Source organism: Eriocheir sinensis, chromosome 19, assembly GCF_024679095.1.
Source record: "Eriocheir sinensis breed Jianghai 21 chromosome 19, ASM2467909v1, whole genome shotgun sequence".
Taxonomy (NCBI): Eukaryota; Metazoa; Arthropoda; class Malacostraca; order Decapoda; family Varunidae; genus Eriocheir; species Eriocheir sinensis.
The window spans coordinates 20196673-20223909 of NC_066527.1; the positions used below are offsets into that span (position 1 = coordinate 20196673).

General features: G+C 42.7%; 3 protein-coding genes across 3 annotated transcripts in view; all 3 read left to right on the forward strand.

Annotated features, from left to right (window-relative positions):
* Window positions 1-5048: 5048 nt before the first annotated feature.
* On the forward strand, window positions 5049-9093 carry LOC127000896 (40S ribosomal protein S9-like). Its single transcript, XM_050865007.1, has 5 exons — window positions 5049-5186; window positions 6064-6156; window positions 6559-6688; window positions 7254-7440; window positions 8886-9093. Exons 2-5 carry the CDS (start codon window positions 6064-6066, stop codon window positions 9058-9060), a joined length of 585 nt encoding a protein of 194 aa, XP_050720964.1. The 5' UTR covers window positions 5049-5186; the 3' UTR covers window positions 9061-9093.
* Window positions 9094-10169: 1076 nt separating this feature from the next.
* LOC127000897 (protein MTO1 homolog, mitochondrial-like) lies at window positions 10170-21331 on the forward strand. The gene is made up of 14 exons (XM_050865008.1): window positions 10170-11319; window positions 11625-11818; window positions 13285-13403; window positions 13712-13901; window positions 14432-14635; window positions 15347-15459; window positions 15874-16019; window positions 16325-16491; window positions 16732-16895; window positions 17448-17619; window positions 18116-18278; window positions 19271-19489; window positions 20024-20084; window positions 20566-21331. Exons 2-14 carry the CDS (start codon window positions 11635-11637, stop codon window positions 20665-20667), a joined length of 2004 nt encoding a protein of 667 aa, XP_050720965.1. The 5' UTR covers window positions 10170-11319; window positions 11625-11634; the 3' UTR covers window positions 20668-21331.
* Window positions 21332-22511: 1180 nt separating this feature from the next.
* LOC127000899 (CD151 antigen-like) overlaps window positions 22512-27237 on the forward strand; it is a 31102-nt gene continuing 26376 nt past the window's right edge. Inside the window, exon 1 of the mRNA XM_050865011.1 lies at window positions 22512-22648. Within this exon, the coding sequence (XP_050720968.1) occupies window positions 22636-22648 (13 nt within the window). The 5' untranslated portion in view covers window positions 22512-22635. The remainder of the gene's footprint in view (window positions 22649-27237) is intronic.

The following is a 27237-nucleotide window of genomic DNA, read 5'->3' on the forward strand; positions in this document are numbered from 1 at the left end:
TTAAGACAGATACGGAGAGAGGAAATAAGAAAGAAAAGACGAGAAGAAACGGGAGAAAGGAAGGAAAGAAGGAAGTGAAGAAAGAGAGTAAAAGAAAGAAGGAAGGAAGGAAGGAAGGAAGGAATTTGTATCTCATATGTTCATTTACTTTATTTCATTAATTTACATCGATATTTTTGTAGGTCTCCTTTGCTTCTTCTCTCCTTTCTCTCTTTCTTCGTTTACATATTTTTCTCTTGCGTCTTATTAATTCTTCTTCTGTTCTCTCTTTTATTTTTTGATCGATTTTACTTGTTCATTTTTATAATTTATTTGTTCATCACAAGAGCAACAGAAAATCACCCCACTCACGACTCTCATTTTTTTTATCAATATAGGCAGCCTGCCACACATATTCCTTCCTTTTTTCTTTCCTTTCTTCTTTAATCTTTCATTCTTTTCCTATCTTTCTTTCCTTCCTCCCTTAATTCCTTCCCTCCCTCCCTTCCTTCCTTCCTTCCTTCCTCTCTTATTTCCTTCCTTCCGTAGCTGTTTTCCTTTCTTTCTTCATTCTTTCTCTCCCCTCAATCTGTCTTTTTTTTATTTATTTCCTCCCTTCTCTCATTCTTCCCTTCCTTCCTTCCTTCCTTCCTCTCTCCTTCTTTTTTTTCCCTTATTTCTTCTCTCCCGTCTATATCTGTCTCTCTTTATCTAACCATTCCTTCCATGACTTTCCTCTGCGTCGGAGATGAGCACCGAGGCCACGCGCAGCTATAGCTTACCCCCCAACTTTACCTTACCTTATCCTACCCAGCCTTACTCCTCCTCCCAGCCCACTTTCTTCTTTTGTTTTCTTTCTTTTCATGTTAGAATCTTGTTGTTTCGTATTTTTTTTCTATGTTGACTCATGTTACTTATCATATATGTTTCTTAATGTCTTGTATATTGTTTTCTTTTCTTCTTGTTTTGCTTTTCTTTTCCTTCTACCTCCGTGCCACTGACCTATAAGAGAGCGTTTCACATCCTTGGTCACACACACACACACACACACACACACACACACACACACACACACACACACACACACACACACACACACACACACACACCTGCTGTTTTCCCACCTGTAAAATCGTTATTATTGTTATTATTATTATTATTATTATTATTATTATTATTATTATTATTATTATTATTATTATTATTATTATTATTATTATTATTATTATTATTATTATTATTATTATTATTATTATTATTATTATTATCATTATTATTATTATTATCATTATTATTATTATTATTATTATTATTATTATTATTATTATTATTATTATTATTATTATTATTATTATTATTATTATTATTATTATTATCATTACGCCAATAAAATGCAAGTGAAAGAGATGAAAGATAAGTAGGAGGAGGAGGATAAAATAGAAAGAATATAGAGGATTATTGAAGCAGAGGAACAGAAGATAATAAATATCCTAGAATACACAGAGGGAAAGAAATTAAATAAAAAACAGGAACAAAAGAACGAAGAAAGGAAAGATTAAAAGAAGGAATTAAATTAAGGGCGTAAGGAGAGAGAGAGAGAGAGAGAGAGAGAGAGAGAGAGGATGGAATAGACCGGAAGAGGAGAAGAAAGCGACGAAAAACTGTGAATATATTGAATGAAAAAAAATGGTTTACGAGAAATGGATTAACTGGAAACCTCTTAACCATAATGAGGTAAATGCCAACACGTAGGCCACACACACACACACACACACACACACACACACACACACACACACACACACACACACACACGTACCCACACTACGCACATTCACGCAGGTATTCAAAAGCCAGGTTCAAGGTCGCTGCGCGGAGGAAAACTCTTGGGAAAGGCGCTGCCGTGTTTCACAAGCAGGGTAACACGGGCGAATTTTATTATAAATGACCACAGTGATATATGACCTTTGCCTGGCCTTTGCTGACCCCCGGTGCCCCTCCTGACCCGCGGAGCTGAGGTCAAGGCTGAGTTTTGACCTGGATAGTGTGTGATTGACCTTCTGCCACTCAGTAATGGTTGATGATTGTTATATTTGCGTCGAGAGAAGGGAGAGAAAGGGAAAGAGGAGGAAAAAAAGGGATATTAGGGAAAAAATCTGATAATATGCTTTGCCATTAAAAAAAAACATAGACAGGCCTGATACAAATTTCCCGTGGATGAGAGGAGAGGGGGTGGGGGAGGATAGAGGCTAGATACTTAACATAGGAGAGGAAAAAAGAAAAAAAGGGAAAAATGAAAATTAATATATAAGTATGCTTCTACCATTTTGACACAAGATAGACGGACCTAACACGAGTTTTCCCCGGGTGAGAGGACCACGGGGGAGAGGCAGAAGAGGTGAAAGAGGAGAGGAAAAGAGGAAAAAAAGGGAAAATGGGAAAATGATATAAAAAACACGTTTCTGCCAAATATTAAAAGATACACAGACCTAACACAAGTTTCCCCTGGGTGAGAGGACCACGGGGGAGAGGCAGGACGGGTGAAAGAGAGGACGAAGAAGGAGAGTTAATAAAAAGGAGAAAAATCTAAAAATACGTTTGTCATATATTAAAAAAAAATAGACAGACCTAAGACGAGTTTCCCCCAGGTGAGAGGACCACGGGGGAGAGGCAGGACGGGTGAAAGAGAGGACGAAGAAGGAAAATTAATAAAAAGGAGAAAAATCTAAAAATACGTTTCTGCCAAATATTAAAACAAGATACACAGACCTAACACAAGTTTCCCCTGGGTGAGAGGACCACGGGGGAGAGGCAGGACGGGTGAAAGAGAGGACGAAGAAGGAGAGTTAATAAAAAGGAGAAAAATCTAAAAATACGTTTGTCATATATTAAAAAAAAATAGACAGACCTAAGACGAGTTTCCCCCAGGTGAGAGGACCACGGGGGAGAGGCAGGACGGGTGAAAGAGAGGACGAAGAAGGAAAATTAATAAAAAGGAGAAAAATCTAAAAATACGTTTCTGCCAAATATTAAAACAAGATACACAGACCTAACACGAGTTTCCCCTGGGTGAGAGGACCACAGGGGAGAGGCAGGACTGGTGAAAGAGAGGAGGAAGAAGGAAAATTAATAAAAAGGAGAAAAATCTAAAAATACGTTTCTGCCAAATATTAAAACAAGATACACAGACCTAACACAAGTTTCCCCTGGGTGAGAGGACCACGGGGGAGAGTCAGGACGGGTGAAAAAGAAGAGGAAACAGGAAAACAGGTGAAAAATAAAATAGGGAAAAAATCTGAAAATGCGTCTCTACCATTTTGAGGCAATAAAAACAGACCTAACACAAGTTTCCCCTGGGTGAGAAGACCACGGGGGAGAGGAAGGAGGTGTGAAAGAGGAGATAAATAAAAAAATGGGAATAAAACAAAAGAATAGGCCTACTACGATTCTGCCACATTGAAACAAGACAGGCAGACTGGCACGAGTTTCCCCTGGGTGAGAAGACCACGGGGGAGAGGCAGGAGGGGTGAAAGAGGAGAGGAAAAGAGGAAAAAAAGGAAAGATGGGAAAATAATATAAAAAAACACGTTTCTACCAAATATTAAAACAAGATACACACACTGGCACAATTTTCCCCTGGGTGAGAAGACCACGGGGGAGAGGCGTGAGGGGTGAAAGAGGAGAGGAAAAGAGGAAAAAAAGGAAAGATGGGAAAATAATATAAAAAAACACGTTTCTGCCAAATATTAAAACAAGATACACACACTGGCACAAATTTCCCTTGGGTGAGAAGACCACGGGGGAGAGGCGTGAGGGGTGAAAGAGGAGAGGAGGAAGGAAAATAGAAAAAAGTGAGGAAAAATATGAAAAAAATGCTGGGAGGAAGGAAGAGAAGGCAGAGAAAGATTCACACGAGGGAGAGGAAACAGTAAAAAAAAAAAGAAAGAAAGAAATAAAGGAAAAATATGAGGAAAAATATAAAGGGAGGGAGGAAAGGAAGAGAAGGCAGGGGAAGGTTCACACGTGGGAGAGGAAAAAGTAGAAACAAAAGTAAATAAAAAATAAGGAGTTGTGAAAGAGGAGAGAAAGAAGGAAATAAAGGAAAAAAATATAAGGAAAAATAAGATACGGGAGGGAGGAAGACAGAACAAGGCAGAGGAAGGTACTAGGCCTAAATATACCCACATGGCAGAGGAAAAGGTAAATAAGATGAATAAATAATAATAATAAATAAATAAATAAATAAATAAAACCTGCAGCGTGCTCCGGCCAGCCCTGGGATTCGAACCGAGGCCAGGGAACTCAGCCTCAAAGTTATCAACCCCAATGTCGTACCTGCCTGTGTCCCGGGGCGATGAGTTCTTAACTTTTACAAGGCCACACAATTATAGGTTATGGAGACTACAAGAGGCCAGACACACCGTTCTATCTAACCTCATATCAATGTTTTCAATCGCCTCTTTTATAAAAATACATATGTGCCTATTCTTGCCTATTTCCATCCTGAACCTGAAATCATCTACGGTAGCTTATATCTGTAGATGCGTACGTGTTCCTACATCTGTATTTAAGTACTTCATCTAAATCACCCTTATTTATCCCCTTGAACCATTCCTGTATAGGCTAATTCGTAATTCCATATTTGATCATCGCGCATTCTACGTCATTCACTGTACGGTAGTCTTTAGTCATTCTTCTATTTGCTGATGTACGACAATTAGTAAAAAAATGCGAGAATCAGATCGGGTATATATTGCACTGACATTCTTTTCTCGCATGAAATGTATATCAATTATTGGTTCTATGATAATGAGTCTAATTTATTTCCATTGTTTGTGTGAGGAGAGTAATTATTAACCGGAGAGATTTATACAAAGCGCAGTGTACGAGAATATGAAAAAACAAATCAGCTATTTTAACGTCAATTCATTCTTTCCACGCCCAAAACATAAACCAATCATTAGTTCTAGGATAATAAGTCTGCTGGATTACCATAATTTGTATAGTTAGACTAGTTACTCGTCAGAAAGAGATATATACTATGGCGCTGTACGACAATATAGGCCCAGGCATACGACACTCCGGCTCCGCTCTCCCTCCCTCCTCCTTTCATCCCGTAGAAGGTGTGTGTGACGGAGGGCCGCGGCGACTCCTCCATATTTTCCCTCGTGTAGTGACGCCCCGAGGTCCCCGGCGACACAGCGAAGGTGAGGGGGACTGGGCAACACCTTGGGGGGACGGGGACACCTGGGATATACGGGGATGTAGTCTGTAATGGCTGATAAATGGGGATAAATATGGGCATGTCGGGCGGGGTGATGGGTGCCGGGATTGGGTGACCGGGAGGGAGGGAATGGATGAGTGAACATATGGGTGAGGGAGTGGATGCATGGGTGAGGGAGTGAATGTATGGGTGATTAATGGGTGAGGGAGTGACTTTATGGGTGAAGGAGGAATGGATAGGCTTAAGTACATGGGTGAATGAATGGATGAGGGAGGGAATGTATGGGTGAGGGCCTGAATATATGGGTGAATAATTGCTTTAGAGAATGTATGGGTGTTAAGTTCTTTTTTCTACCCCTTTTCTCCCCATATCTTCATTTTCTTCCCTTACGTTCATGATTTCTTCCTTCAATCTATTTCCTTTTCTTACGTTCTTTATTAAGTTCTTTTTATTACCCCATTTCTCCCCATATCTTCATTTTCTTCCCATACGTTTATTATTTCTTGCTGTCTATTGTTTCCTTTTCTTTTGTCCTTTATTAAGTTCTTTACCCCATTTCTCCCCATATCCATTTTATTCCCCTATGTTCATTATTTCTTCCTTCAGTCTTTCGTACGTTATTCCTTCCTTTTTTTTTCGTTCCCCCTTGTGCGTTAATCCTTCCTTTCGTTCCCTTCCATCAGTTTTTATTTCTTTCCTCTCGTCCTTCCCTTTCATCCATTAATTCTTTTCTATTCCTAGATTTCCTCCCTTACATTCCTTTTTATCTTCGTTACATCCATTCCTCCTTTCTTCCCGTTCCTTCCTCCTGTCCCTCCTCCCCCCAGGTCAGACTCCTAACCTGTGTGTCTCCCCTCCAGATGGTGAACCACAGGGTGCAGTTGGTGCAGAGCAAGCGGTACTCCACCCCCAGGAGGCCCTTTGAGAAGCCCCGCCTTGACCAGGAGTTGAAGGTGCGTCAAGGGTGTCTGTGTCGACTTGGCTACGGAGATGTTGGGTTCAGGAGAAATGTGTAGATTAGAAACTGATATACTCACTTTTCCTGAACCCAAAATGTTGGTAGCCACCTTATAATACCATATGCACCTTCATATTATGGTTAAATGGTGGAAAATACATGTTTTTTAACCTTGATATGAAGGTCCACATGGTTGGAAACTTAAACTAACCTCTTCAAAATTTATTCTGTGCTTTTCCTGGTTTCAGTTTCTTTCTTCGTCAATATATTACTGAATTTGCTGTCTTTTTGGATAATAACATACTCCTGCTAAATTTGTAACCTAGCTCAGTGACTTAGCAAGTGCCTATTCAACTAACCCCAAATAAGAACCAACTAACCTGCTCCGCCCTTGCAGCTGGTAGGTGAGTATGGGCTCCGCAACAAGAGGGAGCTGTGGATCGTCAAGATGTTCCTCGCCAAGATCCGTAAAGCCGCCCGGGAGCTGCTGACCCTGGACGAGAAGGATGCCCGCCGACTCTTCCAAGGTGTGTTGTAGGATATTCATTACCAGAGGTGTGGAGTTGGGGAGAGTCTAAAATTATCTCCGACTCCTTTACAATACATGTGATATTGAGTAATAGTCTGTACATTTTGAGATTGTGTGTATGGAATGTTTTAGGTATAGATGTTTATGTTGTAGTGACTGCATAACTAGAGTAATAAACGTGTATTGAATCTGTGTAAGAAAAGAAATGGAATAGTTTGATCTGAAATAAGAGAGAACGAGAGAGAAAATGGAGTGTGCTATGGGTCACTACACTATATGCTGCTGCTTTTTCATCCTCTTCCTCTTTTTATTCATAAGCTTCATCCCCCTAGAGCAACCTGGAAAGTCATTTATAATCACCTATGCAAAAAAAATGATGTATAGATTCATTAGCCTTCACTCCATTATCATTTCCCAACCCCCAACATGATGGTAAAAAATTCTGACACATCTTGTCGAAGCCATACTGCCGACAACCTAACCACTGAGAGAAAAAAACAACTATACATAACTCCCCATTCCGAGCTCCTCCCCTAAACCATCCCTTCGTCTGCACCCGCCAGGCAATGCTCTGCTGCGTCGTCTGGTGAGGACCGGTGTGCTGGAAGAAGGGCGCATGAAGCTTGATTACGTGCTGGGTCTCAAGCCCGAGGACTTCTTGGAGCGCCGTCTGCAGACCCAAGTGTTCAAGCTGGGTCTGGCCAAGTCCATCCATCATGCCCGTGTTCTGATCAAGCAGGGACATATCAGGTAAGGAGATGGTCTTAATTTTTTGTTTTTTATTATTTTATTAATGATTTGAGTGGTTGTGTTGTTCTGTTGATTTGATGGGGTTGAGTGTAGCCTTTGTAACAGCACTTCAGTCCCTATTTCAGTGTTATTAATCAGGAACACATCAGGTACAATGGTCATGACACTGGTGAATAGTGTTGATTTGTATTATTAATGATTTGAGTGGTGCAGTGTAGCCTCAGTAATGGTGCTTCTGTCCCTATTTCATTGTGTGTTCTGTTCCTGTTAGTGTCGTTTTTATTATTTCCAAATGCACCCTTTAGATAACAAAAATGACAGGTTTATGATATAAGAATAAGCTCCATATTCTCAAACATTTTAGGGGCTTCTGCACACCCACATTTGATAAGGCTTTCATGGACGTTGCAAGTATTTATATTGGTAGTTTGATGACCATAGTGAGAGTTTGACAAGGCTTCTGTACCATGAATGTAAAAAAAACATTTAGAGAACCTGCATAATATCCTTTGTGGATTTTGGGAATACAAGACCCTGAAGCTTATAAGGTTGGTATTCTTAGGTCCTTCTGCTATCATCAGCTATTTTTGAAGGCCAAAAAAGGAGATTAATTGGGTTCCAATGAGTTACTTTAGGGTTTTGATACAGAAGAAGGGTCAAACTACCACCAGGGCCATAAAACTACCCCTGGAAATACTCAAAACTCCTACCATAAACATCTCAAATATGTGTGCTTGGGCGTCGAAGTGATTAGAAGTCTGGCCCTGAGAACATGAGCTGAAGTACACTATTTCACCTGGCTATTATTAGTATCCCACTGAGCACACCTTTCTTCTCAGGTAACGGCACATCATGGTAGGTGGTATGGTGCCATGCCAGCCTGAGTATTGAGTGTACTGAGTATTACCAGCAGGACCACTTGCTTGGGCTTGTCCCAGTAATGTCCTGGCTGTTCACGAAGGCCACTTGGCTGGGTATACCCCATGCCAACGCCTTGCCCTGCTGCGGCTGTGAATGCTGTGCTTGGGAGGAGTCTTGGGGTGAGCTCTCCCTCCCTCCTTTCCTCCTCGGACTTGTATATCGGCACTTGGAATACAGTAACTCGTCAATTCCCTCCCTCTAATAGCTGTATCTTGGCACATAGAATTCAGTAACATTTCCTCACCCCTTTTCGCTTCATGAACTTGTATTTTGACCTGACTATAACAGTACACAAAGAGACTATCACAGGGAAAGGTTTGGAGAATGTGGGAAATACAACATATACAATACACATAACACACCACGATTCTTAAAGGTAAAGGAAACATTAAGGAAATCTACATGCAAAGAGGAGATACCTTCAGATAGGGCCATAACTTAGTCTGTAGCCTCCTTTCCCTTCCCTGAGACTGGGCATAAGCAGTGACCTCAGCCTCTAACCTTCACTTCTTTCCCATCTGCAGGGTGAGGAAGCAGGTGGTCAATGTGCCTTCCTTCATCGTGCGTCTCGACTCCCAGAAGCACATTGACTTCTCCCTCAAGAGTCCCTTCGGAGGTGGACGTTTCGGCCGCGTCAAGAGGAAGAACATGCGCAAGGGAGGCAACAAGGCAGAGGACGGCAGCGGCGAGGACGAGTAGACTGCTGGAATGAAATAAACCTGTTCGTGGAGACTTGAACTTTTTATTTGTCAAAGGGAGATGGTGGCTTGTTGAAGGGTGAGAGAGGGGAGAGTGGCTTTAGAAGGGGGAGAAGAGGGTGTTGTTTTATTTATCAAAGGGAGATGGGGAACAGGAGGGGGAGTACCTTGGTGGCTTGTTGAAGGATGAGAGAAGGGAGGGTGGCTTTAGAAGGGAGAGAGAAGGGTGTTTAATTTATCAAAGGAAGATGTGGAACGGAAGGGAGGTAGCTTGGTGGCTTGTTGAAGGGTGAGAGAAGGGAGGGTGGCTTTAAAAGAGGGAGAAGACTTTATAAGGGAGAATGAAATAACTTTTTTGTGGGACTTTAACCTTTTATGTATCAAAGGGAGATGGGGGACTGAAGGGTGAGTACTTTGGTGGCTTGTTGAAGGGTGAGAAGGGAGGGTGGCTTTAGAAGGGGAAAAAAATTAAGGGTGTTTAATGGAAAAGGGAGAATGAAATAAACTTGTTCATGGAAAGTAATCTTATTTATCAAAGGGAGATGGAGAAGGGGAGGAAGAGATGTGTGGTTTTTTGAAGGGAGAGATATTGAACTGAGGAGGAAGGGAGAAATGAAATGAATAGAGGCATAAGGGGAATGAATAGGGAATAAGGGGATTTTGAAGGGGGAGCAATTTTTTTAAAGAGAAATGAGAGGCTTTTGAAGGGGGAGAGAAAATGAGCTAGAGGAGGGTGGCTTTGGAAGGGAGATATAATGGTGACTTCAAAAGGGAGAAAGAAATATGATAAGAGACAGGGTGGCTTCTTTACTTATTATTATTTTTTTTTGGAGAATGAAAAGGAAAGAAAGGAATAGAAATGAGAGGCTTTTGAAGGAAGGGAGAGAGAAACTAAGTATATACGGTATTAAGGAGGCAGAAGCCGGTAAAAAGGATGCTCCGAGTACGACAATCTGTCACCGTTGCTCCCTCCGTCCCTTCCTCGGTACAGCTCTTTGTTTACATTCTGGCGGGCTGACCGGCGAGTATTTTAACGTTTTAACCTCTTACGGTGCACTTAAAACATGAAATAGCAAGCCAAATAGACACAAACAAAGAGAAAGACACGTAAATTATGTTAAAGGTACAAAAACGTTAAAGAAAGACGGAAGGTAAGTGGGTTGAAAGAGTGCTTACCCGATCATGTATACCGCGATGTGAAGAGTAGGTCAACAGTCATGGAAACGCTTTTTAAATCAAATTCAAGGACTCAACCCCTGGGTTGGGAACGCGCTGGCGGCAACTGTTCCTTCCCGGGTGACAGCGGTCGAGATAGGAAGAATCTGAATGAGTTCCGCCATGGACTGTGAGCTGTGTACTGCCGGCTACTTTGACACGATTCAAAAGTTCCACAGGAACTCTGCGACGGCACTAGAAGAATTTAGAAGGCACGGGGTTTTACCCCGCGTTCTTATCTGCCCGACCTGTGGCCAGGACTGTTTATTTAAGCCATCAAGCAACACGTTTTTCTGTGAGAAAACAGTGCGTGACATTCGTGGTCGCAAACGAAAGTGCTCTTTCAGTGTGTCTGAGAGGAAAGGCACATTCCTTGACAAAACACGGCTGCAACCCTGTGACTTGCTGCTCTTTGTAGCCCTCTTTCTGCAGAAAGCAAGAACACAGCGAGACGCTCAAAGTTTTTTGAAACTGAACAGTGAAACTTGTGTGAACTGGAATAGTTTCTGTTACGAAGTGTGCGAATATTGGCTGGGGGAGCAGGCACACATCGGAGGCCCAGGGAGAATTGCGGAGCTGGATGAGTCCAAATTCGGGAAAAGCAAGTACAACCGAGGTTGTGACATCCAGGAAAAGTGGGTGTTTGGTTTGTATGAGCGCGACTCTAAGAAGCTCCTGCTTTTCGCTGTGGATGAAAGAGACAGTGCTACCCTCGTTCCAATTATCCAGCGCCTTGTTCTTCCTGGCACAACCATCTACTCTGATGAGTGGCTGGCGTACAGGGGGTTGAGTGATCTGGGTTACGTGCACAGAACTGTCGACCGCAGCAAGCAGTCTGTTGCTGAGGGTGGTGTGCACATCCAAAACATTGAACGCTCCTGGCGCGGCGCCAAATTGTGGGTTCTACGCTCTGGAAACAAAGTGGACATGTACAATAAGTACCTGGCTCGGTACCTGTTTTGCAGAGCATGCCCACAAGATGAACGCATGCACCACTTCCTAAAGTGTGCCTCCCGGCTGTATACGCACCCAAACGCTGCGTAAGGTAAGGCTCACGGTTTTGTTAAGTTAGGTTGGGTTAGGTTTGGTTTGGTTTGGTTACGATTGGTTATGTTAGGTTTGGTTATGTTAGGTTAGGTTTGGTTACGTTAGCTTAGGTTAGGTTTGGTTTGGTTATAATTGCACTAGTGGCAAGAACATTTTAATTCTGGGTGTATTTTGATGCATTTTTAATAATATTATTATTATTATTATTATTGTTGTTATCATTACTATTATTATTATTTTTATCATTATTATTATTATTACTACTATTATCATTATTATTATTGTTCTTGTTATTCCCTTCAGGTGGAGCAGGATGCTGGTGAGGGGGTGCCAGGTAGCCAGGGGATGGAGGGGCGTGAGGTGGCAGAGTGCCGCGTCAGTGCCCCAGTTTGACGTGGTGGTGGTGGGTGGCGGCCATGCTGGCACGGAGGCAGCGGCTGCGGCGGCCAGGATGGGGGCCAAGACACTCCTGGTCACACACAAGAAGTCCACCATTGGTCAGTAACATTGAGGCTGTGACCTTGGAGTTAATAATAATAATACGTAATAATAATCGGTTTATATGTTGTTGGTTGTGGTGCCTTGTGTTGTGTTGTGGGAAGTACTGCCAGATATGTCTTTTAGCTTAAGTTGTAGAGTTGTACTGAGGGAGCTGTTGTGTCCTATTCACTGGACTAACATTTCTTTTTATATTATTGTTGTTGTTGTTATTATTATTATTATTATTGTTATCAGGTTTGAATTGGTATCTGTTAGTTATTCCCTTGAGCTGCTTTCATAGTCATCATTATACATTTTTCCATCACAAGGCTCTATCTTTCTGTTATTTTTCAACTGGTTTATTCTCTAAGATGCAGATTATGATAGTCGTCACCTTCGTAAACAAACCGCCTAAGTCATTATTTTCTACTATTCAGGAAATCAGAAAAGAAGTGTCGTTATCTCATTTGGCTTAAGATGTAGACAGAAATGAAAAGGCCAATTCTAGAACACTCAAACCCTGAATGACGAAGGCAACTCTACAAAAATGGGCGTCATGTTGAAAAATTCATGCAGATAAAACCCTGAAAATCGGTGAAAAATGACTTAGGCGATTATTATATGAGGGTGACGATCTATTATTTTATTTATTTATTTATTTATTTATTTATTTATTTATTATTTTATGAGGGTGACGATATTTGATTATTATTATCTATGTGGCATTCATGATTTATCAGCCATTTACAAAAGGATTGATATTCATTTCTACATCAGAGTATTTTTGTCAGTTTCTTGATGATATGCCTACCTTATTTCTTTATCTCAGACTATTACACACTTTCCGTACCAACCACAGTCTAGAATCAGCAATCATTTACTTATTAATCACAAACAGCTATCATTTATTTTTTTCTTAGCCAGTCACAACACTCTGTAAGGGTAAATACCAATTGTGACTGAGGTAAAGACTCTCTCCCTCGTGTATCTTTCTACTTTATGAATCTCTGTGTCGTTTAACATGAATTTATATTACCTTGCACCCATGTTTATGTTGCAGGTGAGGTGAGGTAAAGATTCTATATATCCCTGCTGTGAAGGGAGAAGGAGGGAAGGAAGGGAGAAAGGAAGATAAACGTGAGGTGGGATAAGATGTGAAGGGAGAAGAAGAGAAGGGAGGAGAAAGGGAAGGGAAATGGAGGTGAGACGTGAAGGGGAGGAGAAAGGGAAGGGACGAGAGATAGATAAGAGAGATGGAGTAAAATGTGATGGGAGAAGAGAAGGGAGATGGGACGGAGCTTCAGTTCATGAATCTCTGTGCCTTTTAACATGAGTTTCTGTAACCTTGCCGTCTCCTGGGATCTGTTTCCTTCTCCTATAATTCCTTCCTCTTCTGTCTCTCCGGCATATGACCACAGTTGTTGCGCCGACTAAACAAAACTTTCCAACTTTCTGTAACCTTGCATCTGTGTTTGTGTTGCAGGTGAGATGTCTTGCAACCCTTCCTTCGGGGGCATCGGCAAGGGTCACCTGATGCGGGAGGTGGACGCGCTGGACGGCCTCTGTGCTCGTGTGTGTGACCTCTCTGGCGTACACTACAAGGTGTGTGTGTGGGTAGGTGGGTGAATGGGTGGGTGCACATTTACCTAATCTGTCATATATATGTAGACATGGATTAACACACATACACGCATACACTTAATCAAGACACCTCCTCGTCCAATTTTGACCCTCTCTCAACCACTCTATGAACTATTTGCAGGATTAGTGGCAGTGGGCCTTTTTTAATCTGTATTTTGCCCTTGCATTGCCTCCTTTAATGAAAAAAAAGAATAAATAAATCTGAATAAAATGTAATGAAGACACCATCACCTTACCTGCTTCCCCCCCTCCCTCCCCCTCACACACAGGTACTCAACCGCAGGAAGGGCCCGGCGGTATGGGGTCTGCGTGCCCAGATCGACCGCAGCCTTTACAAGGAGCACCTCCAGAGAGAACTGTTCAGCACCCCAAACCTCACCATCACCGAGGGGGCCGTGGAGGACCTGTGGGTGGTGGAGGGCGGTGGCGGTGGTGATGGTGGTGGTAGCAGACAGCTAGGTAAGGAATAATCTGCAATAATTCTCTTTTTATTTGTTTTATTTATTATGACCTAAACAGTGGTGGTGGTGGTGGAGGACAGTGGTGTTGGTGTATCTTCCTTTACTCCTTTCTCTCTCTGCCTTTTCATCTTTCTCTCTCTCTTCTTTCTCTCTCTGCCTTTCCATCTTTCTCTCTCTCTTCTTTCTCTCTCTGCCTTTCCATCTTTCTTTCTCTCTTCTTCACTCCATTGCAGCATCTTCATTCTTTCATCCCTGTGCTGTCCAAATCCCTTATGCAAGAGTTAACCAGCATCTTCACTCTTTCATCCCTGTGCTGTCCAAATCCCTTATGCAGGAGTTAACCAGTATCTTCACTCTTTCATCCCTGTGCTGTCCAAATCCCTTATGCAAGAGTTAACCAGCATCTTCACATCCCTTTACTTTCATCTCCCTTCACCTTTCCACCTCTCACCTCCATCTTCCTCTCTCTTCACCTCATCGGAACATTGGAACCTTTGCGATTACCTCTACCTTGGCTCTCTCCCACAGCTGCAGAGTGCCGAGGGGTGGTGCTGGGGGACGGACGCACCATCGGCAGCGGCAGTGTTGTCATCACCACCGGCACCTTCCTGCGCGGCACCATCAACATAGGCCTGGAGGCACGACCGGCTGGCAGGATGGGCGACGCTCCGGCTGTGGGCTTGGCGAGGACGCTGGAGAGGCTGGAGTTTAGGCTGGGACGACTCAAGACTGGTGAGGCTGGGCAGTATTGGGCATTTTTCTTGTACTGTTTAGAGGCAAATTTTGTACATGTGTTAAGCGTCTATAACCTCCATCTCTCTCTCTCTCTTCACTTCATTGCAACATCCTTTTTTTTTAATGTTTAGAGAGGCAAATTTTGTACATGTATTAAGTGTCTATAACCTCCATCTCTCTCTCTTCTTCATTTCATTGCAACATCCTTTTTTTTTAATGTTTAGAGAGGCAAATTTTGTACATGTATTAAGCGTCAATCACCTCCATGTATCTCTCTCTCTCTTCTTCATTTCATTGCAACATCCTATGTATTAAGCGTCAATCACCTCCATGTATCTCTCTCTCTCTTCTTCATTTCATTGCAACATCCTTTTTCTGTTCTTTTGCCGCACTTTTTGCTTCACTCCTGTAGCTTGGTGATGTCTTCTTGTAGGAAATCCACAGCCAAGGGGTTAAGATGTCCTTCAAGCCAACCCTCAGTCTTGTATTCCGTCTCTTCCATTCACACATCCTTCAATCCATCACTTACTCCACCCGAAATTGACCTCTCTTTTGGCTACTCTTTACTTTTTACTTTTGTGGGAGTGGCGAGTAGTGGGCTTTTTTTTTGTACTCTTTTTGTTGACCTTGAGCCGCTTTTTCTTACCATTACAAATCTTCATAGTTACCGATAAGAGTCTGGTGCTCCTTCCTCCTTCCCCCCTTCAGGCACCCCCCCCAGGATAGCCAGCAACACCGTGGACTACTCCCAGTGCATCGTGCAGCGTCCTGATGACCCCCCGACGCCCTTCTCCTTCATGAGCGACAGAGTGTGGGTCAAGGTGAGTCTGGGCTGACGTTTATCTCTCTCGATTTTTCTCTTTTTATCTTTCTGCCTTTTTTTCACTGTTTTCTCTCTGTCTCTCTCCTTCTATCTTCCTGTCACTGTTCTCTCTCTTTCTCTTCCTTTCTTTCACTGTTTTCTTTCTTCCTTTCTTTCACTGTTCTCTCTCTCTCTCTTTCATCTTCACCTATCTCTCTCTTTCTCTCTCTCCTTCACTTCATTGTAACATCCTTTCTCTACCTTTGCTACGTTCCTTTACTTCTCCACATCACCCATCACCCGTCTTTCTTTCTCTCTCTCCACCCATTCACCTTTCCTTCATCTCCATTCCATTGCAACATCCTTTTTTTTTTTTTTTTTTTTTTTTTTTTTTTTTGACACCTCCATGTATTCCTTCCTCTCTCCGCACCAGCCCGAGGACCAGCTGCCATGCCACCTCACCTACACCGGGCCTGAGGTGGAGCAGCTGGTGAGGGAGACGCTGCACCTGAACAGACACGTGGCGGAGGAGACCACCGGCCCGCGCTACTGCCCCTCCATAGAGTCCAAGGTGCTCAGGTGCGTGTGTGGAGGGATGATGATGAAGTAGGGAAAAAAGATATGTAAAGAGTTGCTATATTCAGATCTGGGGTGAGAAATCGATGTAGTACTTAGCAGGAAAAAAAATATGTAAAGAGTTGCTATATTCAGATCTGGGGTGAGAAATCGATGTAGTACTTAGCAGGAAAAAAAATATGTAAAGAGTTGCTATATTCAGATCTGGGGTGAGAAATTGATGTAGTTAGTAGGAAAAAAAATATGTAAACAGTTGGTCCTTTCCTCTCTGCTCTTCTGCCTTTTCATCAACCCCTCCCCCCCTGCAGGTTCCCCGGGCGGCAGCACCAGGTGTGGCTTGAGCCCGAGGGGTGGGAGGGGGGCGAGGGGGCGCGTGTGTACCCCCAGGGAGTGTCCTGCACCATGCCCGCCCCCCAGCAGCAGGCCCTCCTCCGCCTCATACCCGGCCTGCAGCACTGCGAGATGGTGTGTCCCGGTAAGGCAGGGCGGGGAAGATGGAAAAAGATAGATTGATAAATTTGAAGGATATATAAAAGCAAGATTGAATAAAAGCCTAAGGAGTGGATTGCAGGATGTGATAAATGAGGAAACATGGATTTTATATTTTTTTACATGAAACAGAAACAAGTATTGAAAATGTAGACGAAACACAATAACTTGATACTAATTTAAAGCAACCCAATTTGAACCTTACCCCTCAACCTCACACTCACAGGCTACGGGGTGGAGTACGACCACATAGACCCCCGAGAGCTGACGCCCCGCCTGGAGACGGGGCGTGTGTCGGGGCTGTTCCTGGCAGGGCAAGTTAACGGCACCACGGGGTATGAGGAGGCGGCGGCCCAGGGTATCATCGCGGGGGTCAACGCTGCGGCCAAGGCTAGTGGTTTTTGTTTCCCTTGTTTTATAGTGAAGGAGGCAGCTCAAGGGGGGGAAATAAAAGGAAACAAGAGAGCCTACTGGTGCTGCTTCTGCCAATGGTTGATGAAGGAGCTGGAACACTGTATAGGGGTCTTTTTTTTTATTTTTTTTTTTTTTTAGCCGTGACCTTTGATGTAAAAAAAAAAAAAAAACCAGTAAGACCAGCATCAATGACAACAGCAACAACAATAACAACAACAACAACAACAATAATTAAGACAACATTTATACATGAAGAACAATATTTTTTACACAACAACAACAACATAATTTTTACACTTAGAAGACCAATAACAAAATTTTTACATCAACAAGAATTAGTACAATATTTTTACAGTAACAAAAACAACAACAACAACAACAACAATAATAACATAATTTTTACATTAACAAGACCAATAACAACATTTTTACATCAACAAGAAGAAGTACAATATTTTTACAGTAACAACAACAACAATAATAACAACAACAACAATTTTTCAGGCGCTGTGGAAGGAGGGCGAGGAGGCGGAGGGGGGGCGCGGTCTCGTCGTGGACCGCACCGAGGGCTACATTGGCGTGCTGATCGATGACCTCACTACCCTGGGAACCTCCGAGCCCTACCGCATGTTCACCTCCCGCGCCGAGTTCAGGTTCCTGCTGCGCCCCGATAATGCTGACCTGCGCCTCACTGAGAAAGGTCGGCCGTGTAGTATTTATTTATTTGTTTGTTTGTTTATTTTTTTTGTGTATTTTTGTTTGTAGAATTTGTTTCGTATTTATTGTTTATTTTTAGATGATTTGCCTACACCTCTCTTTCTCATTCTTTCCTTGTCTTTTTTCTTTCTTCGTCTTTCTTTTTTTTTACTTTCTATCTTTGTTTTTCTTTTCTTTCTTTGTCTTTCTTTCTTCCTTTTGTCCTTTCTTTCTTTTCTGTTCTCCTTTTTTTGTCTTTCTTTTTTTCACTTTTTTTCTTTGTTTTTCTTTTCTTTCTTTCTGTCTGTCTTTCTTCTTTTTGTCCCTTCATTCATTCTTTCTTCTTTTTCTTTTTCTCTTTCTTTTCTTCTTCCTTTCTGCCTTTCTTTCATACTTTCTCTCTCTTTTCCATTTTTAGATACAGATAAATACCATCACCATCTCTCCCTCCATCACCCCTTTTCACCCCCTCTCCTCTCACCCCCTTTCTCCCTCTGCAGGCTATCGGGCGGGCTGTGTGTCAGAGGAGAGGTGGAGGGTGACCCAGCACACACGCCAGCAGCTGTCCGAGTGTGTGGAGAAGCTGCGGGGGGATGTGCGGAGCTTCAAGGCCTGGGCGAAGCTGACTGGACACCCCCTGCCCAAGCCTGTCACTTATAAGAGGTGAGTGATGGGATGTGAAGGGAAGGGAGGAGAAAGGGAAGGGAGGTGAAAAGAAGAGAGTTGGAAGTGAGATATGGGGTGAGATGTGAAGGGAGACGAAGGGAAGGGAAGGGAGAGAGATGCCGTGAAGGGAGGAAAAAGAGATGGGGTCAAAGGTCAAGGAAGGGAAGGGAGACTGGCAAGAGAGAGATGGGGTGAGATGTGAAGGGAGAGGAAGGGAAGGGAAGGGAGAGAGATGCAGTGAAGGGAGGAAAAAGAGATGGGGTGAAAGGTCAAGGAAGGGAAGGGAGATGGGCAAGAGAGAGACCCTTCCTATTTTTCCCTTCCCTGCTTTTTTTCTTTTTCCTTTTCCTTCTCCCCCTCTCCTCCCTTCCATTCCCTTCCTTTCCCTTCTTTCCTCCTCTTCCTCCCTTTCCATACCTATCCCTTCCCTCCTTCCCCTCCCTTATTCTTCCCTTCCCTTCCCCATCCCTTCCCTCCTTCTTCCCTTCCCATCCCTTTCTCATTCCTTCTTCCCTTATTTTCTACCTTCCTTTCCCTCCTTTCCCTTTTCTTTCCTTATTTTTATTCTTCCCATCTTCTATCTTTCCCCTCTTTTTCACTTTTCCTTCATCATGCTCCCTTCCCTTCCCTTCCTTTCTTCTTCCCTTCCCTTCTTGCTTCCTTCATTTGCTTTCCTTTCCTTCTTATTCACTTCTTTTCCCTTCCTTTCCTTCCCTTCCCTTCCCTTCCTTTCTTCTTCCCTTCCCTTCTTGCTTCCTTCTTATTCTTCACTTCCTTTCCTTTCCTTTCCCTCCCTTTCCTTCCCTTCTTGCTTCCTTCAAATGCTTCCATTTCCTTCTTCTCATCTTCCCTTCCTTCCCTTCCCTTCCCTTCCCTTCTTGCTTCTTTCATATGCTTCCCTTTCCTTCTTATTCCCTTCCTTTCCTTTCCTTTCCTTCCCTTCCCTTCCCTTCCTTCCTCTCATCCCCCTCCCTTCCATCCCCCCACAGCGGTCTACAGTTCCTGGGCATACACTCGTGGAACATCACACTGAGGGAGATCGCGGATGCCGACCCCACGTACTCGCGGTTCTGCGGCGACCCTAGGCTGGAGGAGCGGGTCAGGATTGAGGCGCTGTACGACGAGTTCATCGCGGTGCAGCGGCAGGAGGTGGAGGCCGCACGGAGGGACCACGCCCTTGCTATACCTGAGGATGTGGATTATGAGGAGTGAGTCTTGTGGTGGTGGTGCTGATAACAAGTGTAGTCTGGTGTTTCCGTTCTCTTCCTCTATTGTTCTTGTTCTTGTTCTTGTTCTTTTCTGGGTGATGAAGGCATTGGTGGTTGTTCCTTCTCTTCTTCCTTGACTTTCTACTTTCCATCCCGTCTTGTTATTATCAGACTTTTTTTTTCCATTACTGTTTCCTTCTTTTTGCCTTTGAGCTGTTTCCTTTGCTGTGAAAAAAAAAATTATAAAAGACCCAATTGATAGTTGATAGACCTTCCACTTAACCCAGTAGCTGCGGGGATCATGTTTCTTAAGGACCCCCCTAAGCGAATTAATGAGAAAAAATCATCACTCACGCAAACCATTTCATAATATATATCAACACATTTGTGATCAGTTTATGCATCATCTATTAGGGGGGTTTATATCATGGCAAAAATTTGGCCCGTCGCTGCTACCGGGTTAACTTTTCTACCTCATCTCTCTCTGTTTATTGAAGTTCTCCAGTTTATAATATTATTCTTATTCCCTCGCAGCCCTTCCCTGAATCTGTCCAATGAGGTGAAGGGGAAGCTGCAGCGCGCACGACCAGCCACGGTGAGAGAGGGGAGAAGGGAGAGGGAAGAGGGAGGGAGAGATTAAGGGTGGAAGAGAGGAAGGGAGAGGGTGAGGGAAGAGGGGAAGATGGGGAAGGAAGATAGAAAGAGGGTGAGGAGGAGGGAAGAGGAGAGAGAGGGGGAGATGGAGAGAGAAGGGAGAGGGTGGGGGTGAGAGGGAAGAGGAAGGGAGAGGCTGAGGGTGAGGGAGGAAACAGGGAGGGATGAGGAGAGAAATGGGGAGATGGAGAGAGAAGGGAGAGAGGGAGAGGTGAGAAAAGATGGAAAGAGGGAAGAGGGGAAAGAGGAAGAAAGGAGAGAGGGAGGGGTGAGAAGGTGTATTTTTTTCTTCTCTGGTTTTGGGAACAACTATTATCACATCTTTATAATATCAGTTTAGGATTAATAACTTGTAATCTCTTTCTCTTTTTTCTCTCTTTCTCTTCTTTACATTTTCTCCCTCCCTCCCTCTCTCCTGACAGGTTGCAGCCGCCTCGCGCATTGAGGGCATCACTCCGGCAGCAATCCTCAACCTCCTCCGCTTTGTCAGACGCAGGGACAACAAATACTCAGACCAGGTTTAGTGGGATAGAGGAACGGAAGAAAGAAGAGGAGAGAAACATACCTGGTTGTGCCCTGAAAACAACTTAGATGTCTCGTAAAGGTGACCTGGTGTAGTGGGATAGAGGAACGGAAGGAAGAGAGGAGAGAAACATACTTGATTGTGCCTTGAAAACAACTTAGATATCTCATAAGGGTGACCTGGTGTAGTGGGATAGAGGAACAGAAGGAAGAAGAGGAGAGAAACATACTTGGTTGTGCCTTGAAAACAACTTAGATATCTCATAAAGGTCGATTGTAAGGCTGTAATGTACGTGACCTGGTGTTGTGGAATGGAGAAATATCATTAGACATTTTAATTATCATGACTCTCCTCTTCTTCATTGCTATCATCATCATTATCCCTGTCATCATTGTCTTTCTCCCTATTACCACTATCATTACCATCATTTTCCTTCTCATTATTATCCTTATTATCATCATGGTCATCATTTTCATCATCTTTGTTATTTTCACTGTTCTCCTCCCCCTCTTCCTCATTATTATTATTCTCATTATCATCATCATTATCATCATTGAGGCATAGTAATAATTGCATGTGTCATCCTTGGTGAGTTGTGTATGTATTTATATGTACTATAGTGGACCCAAATATATAAACACAATCAATCAAATCCAACTTCCCAATGCAAGAGTTTTCCTGTATCCCCATTCTCTCATCTCTTTCACTGGCAAGCTCTGGAACAGGCTTCAGTCATCTGGTATTCTTATGTGTATTATTTATGTTTATTCTTCTGCTGTATATTATTTCCTGTGACTTAGAAGGTTGGCATATTGGGGTTGACATGCTCCTTACACAAATTTCTCTTTTCCGCAAGTTATTTCCATGGGGTATAAAATGCATGCTTTTCATATAGGCCTATTTTTCATCAATTCATTATTTTTTCCATACGTTATCAATAATCTTATCATACCATAAAGTTTGTAATATATTAAAATGGGAAGCTACCGAATTTCTACCGAACTCTTTGGTCAAAATATACCGAAATTTCTTGCAAACTCGGGTCAAATGAAAATTCTACCGAACTCTTAGGTAAAAATCTACCGAAATCTCTACCGAACTCTTGTCAAAGTCTTCCGAAATTTCTACAGAACTCTTTTGGTCAAAATCTACCGAATTTTCTACCGCCCCACACCAATACCGAACTTTGGTTAAAGTCTACTGAAATTTCTACCGATACCGAACTCTATAGTCAAAATCTACTGAAATTTCTACCGAGGTCTGGTCAAAATTTACCGAACTCACTGGTCAAAATCTACTGAAGTTTCTACCGGTACCGAACTCTATAATAAAAATCTACAGAAATTTTTACCGACGTCTGGTCAAAATCTACTGAAGTTTCTACCGGTACTAAACTTATCAAACTTTACCGAATTTCTACCGAACTCTGGTCAAAATCTAGTCTGCCGATCTGGTCAAAATCTAATCCACCGATCTGGTCAAAAGTTAGTCTACCGATCTCTGGTCAAAATCTAGTATACCGATCTCTGGTCAAAATCTAATCTACCGCGATCTCTGGTCAAAATCTAGTCTACCAATATTCTGGTCAAAATCTAGTCTACCGATCTCTGGTCAAAATCTAGTCTACCGATCTCTGGTCAAAATCTAGTCTACCGATCTCTGGTCAAAATCTACACCGATATCTGGTCAAAATCTAGTCTACCGATCTCTGGTCAAAATCTACTCCACCGATATCTGGTCAAAATCTAGTCTACCGATATCTGGTCAAAATCTAGTCTACCGATATCTGGTCAAAATCTACAGAGAATCCTCCGCCCCATCCGGCAGCATCAACTAGCAACGCTGCAAAGAAGTCAGTCCGCCGGGAGCCAGCGTCGAGGGAGGATATTACCGCTCGTTGCTCCGGCCTCATGGGTGTGTGCGTTGCGTGCCTCACTAACTTCTAACTCCCGCTCACCTGGCCGCGGCAATGCATCACTCAGGTAGGAACGCTCATTAACCTGCCGTGGGAGGGCGTGGCAGTCCCTGGGTGGGTGAATATGTAGCCTAACACGAGTAACTTTTAACATATACACACATTAATTTTTCCATTTTTTTTTTATATATTTGTCTTTTGGGAGAGTGAAGAGTACTTTAAATCTTTCTTTTCTCCATCTCTACTCCTTTGTAATTGCCTCTAATATATCATCTAAGAATATACTAACTAATTCCTCATTCCCATTTTCTCTTTTTCGTATTCCAATTTTTTCTTTTAATTTTCCATCGTTGTTTCTTTTCTTAATTTTCCATTCTTTCGTTTCATCCTTTTCACAATACTAACATGATATTCGTCTTTTTTTTCATTCCTTCATTCTCTTTTTTCATTTTACATTAATTTTCCCACTATTTTTATATATTTGTCTTTTGGGAGAGTGAAGAGAATAAATATGTGCCTTAAATCTTCCATCTCTACTCTGTTGTAATTGCCTCTTAATATCATCTAAGAATTTACTAACAACTAATTCCTCATTCCCATTTTCTCTTTTTCGTATTCCAATTTTTTCTTTTAATTTTCCATCGTTGTTTCTTTTCTTAATTTTTCATTCTTTCGTTTCATTCTTTTCACGATTTCTTTCAACATCACAGGGTTATATAACTCTGTTCAACATCATCCATTTATACTATCACAACATTCTTCTATTCCATTCCTCTTCATTTCTCTTCATTTTATTCTCTTTATTTTACATCTTCATATCACATCTTTATCTTGCTTTCTTTCCTTTCATTCTTCTACATTCCCTTCAACATTAACTTAGAATACTAACACAACTCTCCTTTTGTTTCCCATTCTTTTTTTTTTCTATTTTAATTTTTTTTCTCAAGTCTACATCATCATATATCTCTTAATCTTCCTTTCCTCGATCTCTACTCCTTTGCAAATCCCTACAACAACATCTAATAATTCCTTTTCTTTTTCATTCTTTCTCTTTTCTTTTCATTTTTCTTTTCATATCTCTTAATTTAATCTTCCTTTCTTTGCTTTTCTTTGGCAACTCCTTCAACTTCATATCTGACAATACTAACATAGCATATATTTCTCTTCTTTTCTCCATTCTTTCCTTTCTCTTGTATTTTCATTTTTCTTTTAATTTCTCATCGTCAATATAGGCCTACATCTCTTATTCCTTTCTTGGCTTTCATTCTTTCATAATTCCTTCCTCTAATCATCTATCAATGCTAACACAACATCAATTCTCTTTTCATGTAATTCTGCTTGATCTTCCACCTTTTCTTTTTCCTTTTCCTTGCTTCCCACTCCTTCCCCAACCCTATTAACTCCTCCTCCTCCTCCTCCTCTTCCTCCTCCAACTTCTCCTTGTCCTCCTCCTCCACTCTCGTTTGTCATGTTTTATTTTATTTTTTTCTGGCAACAATGCAATTAGCCTATCATTCGGTTATTGTTAGAGTGCATTCAAGGCTGTGTGTGTGCGTGTGTGTGTGTGTGTGTGAGAGAGAGAGAGAGAGAGAGAGAGAGAGAGAGAGAGAGAGAGAGAGAGAGAGAGAATGGAAAGGAAATATAAGGGAGGGTTAGAAAGGAAGGGAGCTGGGAAGGGAATCAGAAGGGAAGGAAAAGGAAGAAGGGAAGGGAAGGGAAGAAGAAAGGGAGGCATGAAGAAGGGAAGGAAAGAAAAGGGAAGGAAAGAAGAAAGGGAGGCATGAAGAAGGGAAGGGAAGAAGGGCAGCAGTAGCGGGCGTGTTACGGTTGTGTGGTGTAGGTATTTAGGAGCTAGCCTAGTATAGTGGTTCCAGTGTTGTCCCATCTCTTCCCTTCCCTCACGTGTGTTATGGACATAGAGCGTTACGAGAAGCATGTTATAATCAGGGGTTGTGTTCGTGTGCATAGTAGTAACAGTAGTAGACGTGTTTGAAGGTATAGGTCTGTGATGTTAGTGCTGGCTCTTCCCTCGCCCTAAAAAAAGTTACGAACCCCTTCTCTTTTCCTTGCTTACGAACATGTTTTCAACGAACCTACACCATACAACTGTACACTCCAATAGTTTTTCCTTTTCCCCCACCTGCTGATCGCCACTAACCCACTTCCTCTTCTTACTATACCCTTGATTAAAAAAAAAACATGTTTCCGAAATTGGTCTTTTTTGGTCTATTGGTCTTTTTGCTTTCGTTAGGGGTAGCGTCTGGCGGGCTTTTTTTTTGTCATTATTGTTTTGTTTGTTATTGCCCTTGAGCTGCCTTATATCTGTAAAAAAAAGACGTATTAGTGTGTATTAGAAGCAGTACGTACGTGTTATAAGGTATAGGTCTGTGGTGTTAGTGGTACGCCATCCCTCGCCTCAACCCCATGCGTGTGTCAGGGGGAGAGTTACGAGGATGTTATAGGGATTGATATAGAGGTTGTGTTCGTGTGTTTTGGTAGTAGTAGTGGACGTGTTAGAAGGTATAGGTGTGTGGTGTTAGTGGTACCCCTTCCCTCGCCTCAACCCCGCGTATGTCAGGGGGAAAGAGAGTTACGAGGATGTTATAGGGATTAATATAGGGGTTGTGTTCGATGTGTTTTAGTAGCAATAGTGGACGTGTTAGAAGGTATAGGTGTGTGGTGTTAATGGTATCCCTTCCCTCGCCTCAACCCCGCGTATGTCAGGGGGAAAGAGCGTTACGAGGATGTTATAGGGATTGATATAGAGGTTGTGTTCGTGTGTTTTAGTAGCAGTAGTGGACGTGTTAGAAGGTATAGGTCTGTGGTGTTAGTGGTACCCTTTCCCTCGCCTCAACCCCATGCGTGTCAGGGGCAAAGAGAGTTACGAGGATGTTATAGGGATTAATATAGGGGTTGTGTTCGTGTGTTTTAGTAGTAGTAGTGGACGTGTTAGAAGGTATAGGTGTGTGGTGTTAGTGGTATCCCTTCCCTCGCCTCAACCCCGCGTATGTCAGGGGGAAAGAGAGTTACGAGGATGTTATAGGGATTGATATAGGGGTTGTGTTCGATGTGTTTTAGGAGCAGTAGTGGACGTGTTCGAAGGTATAGGTCTGTGGTGTTAGTGGTACGCCATCCCTCGCCTCAACCCCATGCGTGTGTCAGGGGCAAAGAGAGTTACGAGGATGTTATAGGGATTAATATAGAGGTTGTGTTCGATGTGTTTTAGTAGTAGTAGTGGACGTGTGGTGTTAATGGTACCTTCCCTCGCCTCAAGATGTTATAGGGATTAATATAGAGGTTGTGTTCGATGTGTTTTAGTAGTAGTAGTGGACGTGTTCTCGCCTCAACCCCATGCATGTGTCAGGGGCAAAGAGTGTTACGGGGATGTTATAGGGATTGATATAGGGATTGTGTTCGATGTGTTTTAGTAGTAGTAGTGGACGTGTTAGCAGTTATAACATAGGTGTGTGGTGTTGGTGGTATCCCTTCCCTCGCCTCACGTGTGTCAGGGGGGAATGGGAGTTACGAGCATGGTATAGGCGTGGGATAGGCTAGTCAGCAGCAGGCGCCCTTGAACCCACGTCTTGTCCTCCCCCACCCAGGGCCTCACACACACACACACACACGCACACACACACACAGCTTTGAATGCACTAACAATAACCGAAAAATCGACTAATTTCATTGTTGCAAAAAAAAAAAAAAAAGACAAACGAGAGAGGAGGAAGAGGAAGAGGAGGAGGAGGATTGTAGCATTAGGGAGGGGAGGTATGTTATGTTAGTACTGTTTAGTGATACAGAAGAGATTGGGGAAGAATTGACAAGTAAGAGGAAGGAGGAGGAGGAGGAGTCATTAGGCTTGGGAAGGACACACACACACACACTCTCTCTCTCTCTCTCTCTCTCTCTCTCTCTCTCTCTCTTACGTAAAGGATGACGATGACGAAACTGGCTCAGAATTTAAGTAAAGAAAAGAAGATAAACCGCTGAGTCTTCTTCTTCCTTCACATCCTCCTCCTCCTTTTCCTCCTCCTCCTACGTACGTTTCCCACTCGATCCTCTTTCCTCTTTCTACCTACTCACCTGCTTCCTCCTCCTCCTCCTCCTGCTCTTCCTACGTCTCTTTTTTGTTTTCCTTTTCCTTCTCGTTCTTTCGTTCTTTTTCTTTTCTTTTTTCTTTTCTAATTCCTCCTCCTTCCTATCATCATACTTTTTCTCCTCTTCCTCCTTCTCCTACTTCGATTACTACTCTCTCTCCTCCTCCTTCTCCTTCTTCTTCTTCTTCATATTCCTGCTCGTCCTCCTCCTCCTCCTCCTCCTCCTCCTCCTTCTTCTCCTGATCTTTCTTACTCCTAATCTGCTGTCACCTTTTCTTATTGCTCCTCCTCCTCCTCCATCTCCTCCGTCACCTCCTCCTCTTCCTCCTCAATCTTCATTCTTCGGTCATTCTAAGCTGTTGAAAAGAGTCCCAGAGTCCTCCATTTTAAGTCTGTATTTGTTTCTTTTATTTTTTTCTTCTTGACCAAACTGTTAACATATTCTGCACTTGTTCTCCCCGTTCTCCCCCGATTTGTTTCTTTTATTATTATTAGTATTATTATTTTTTTACCGAACTGTTAACATATTCTGCACTTGTTCGATCCCCGTCTCGCTGTG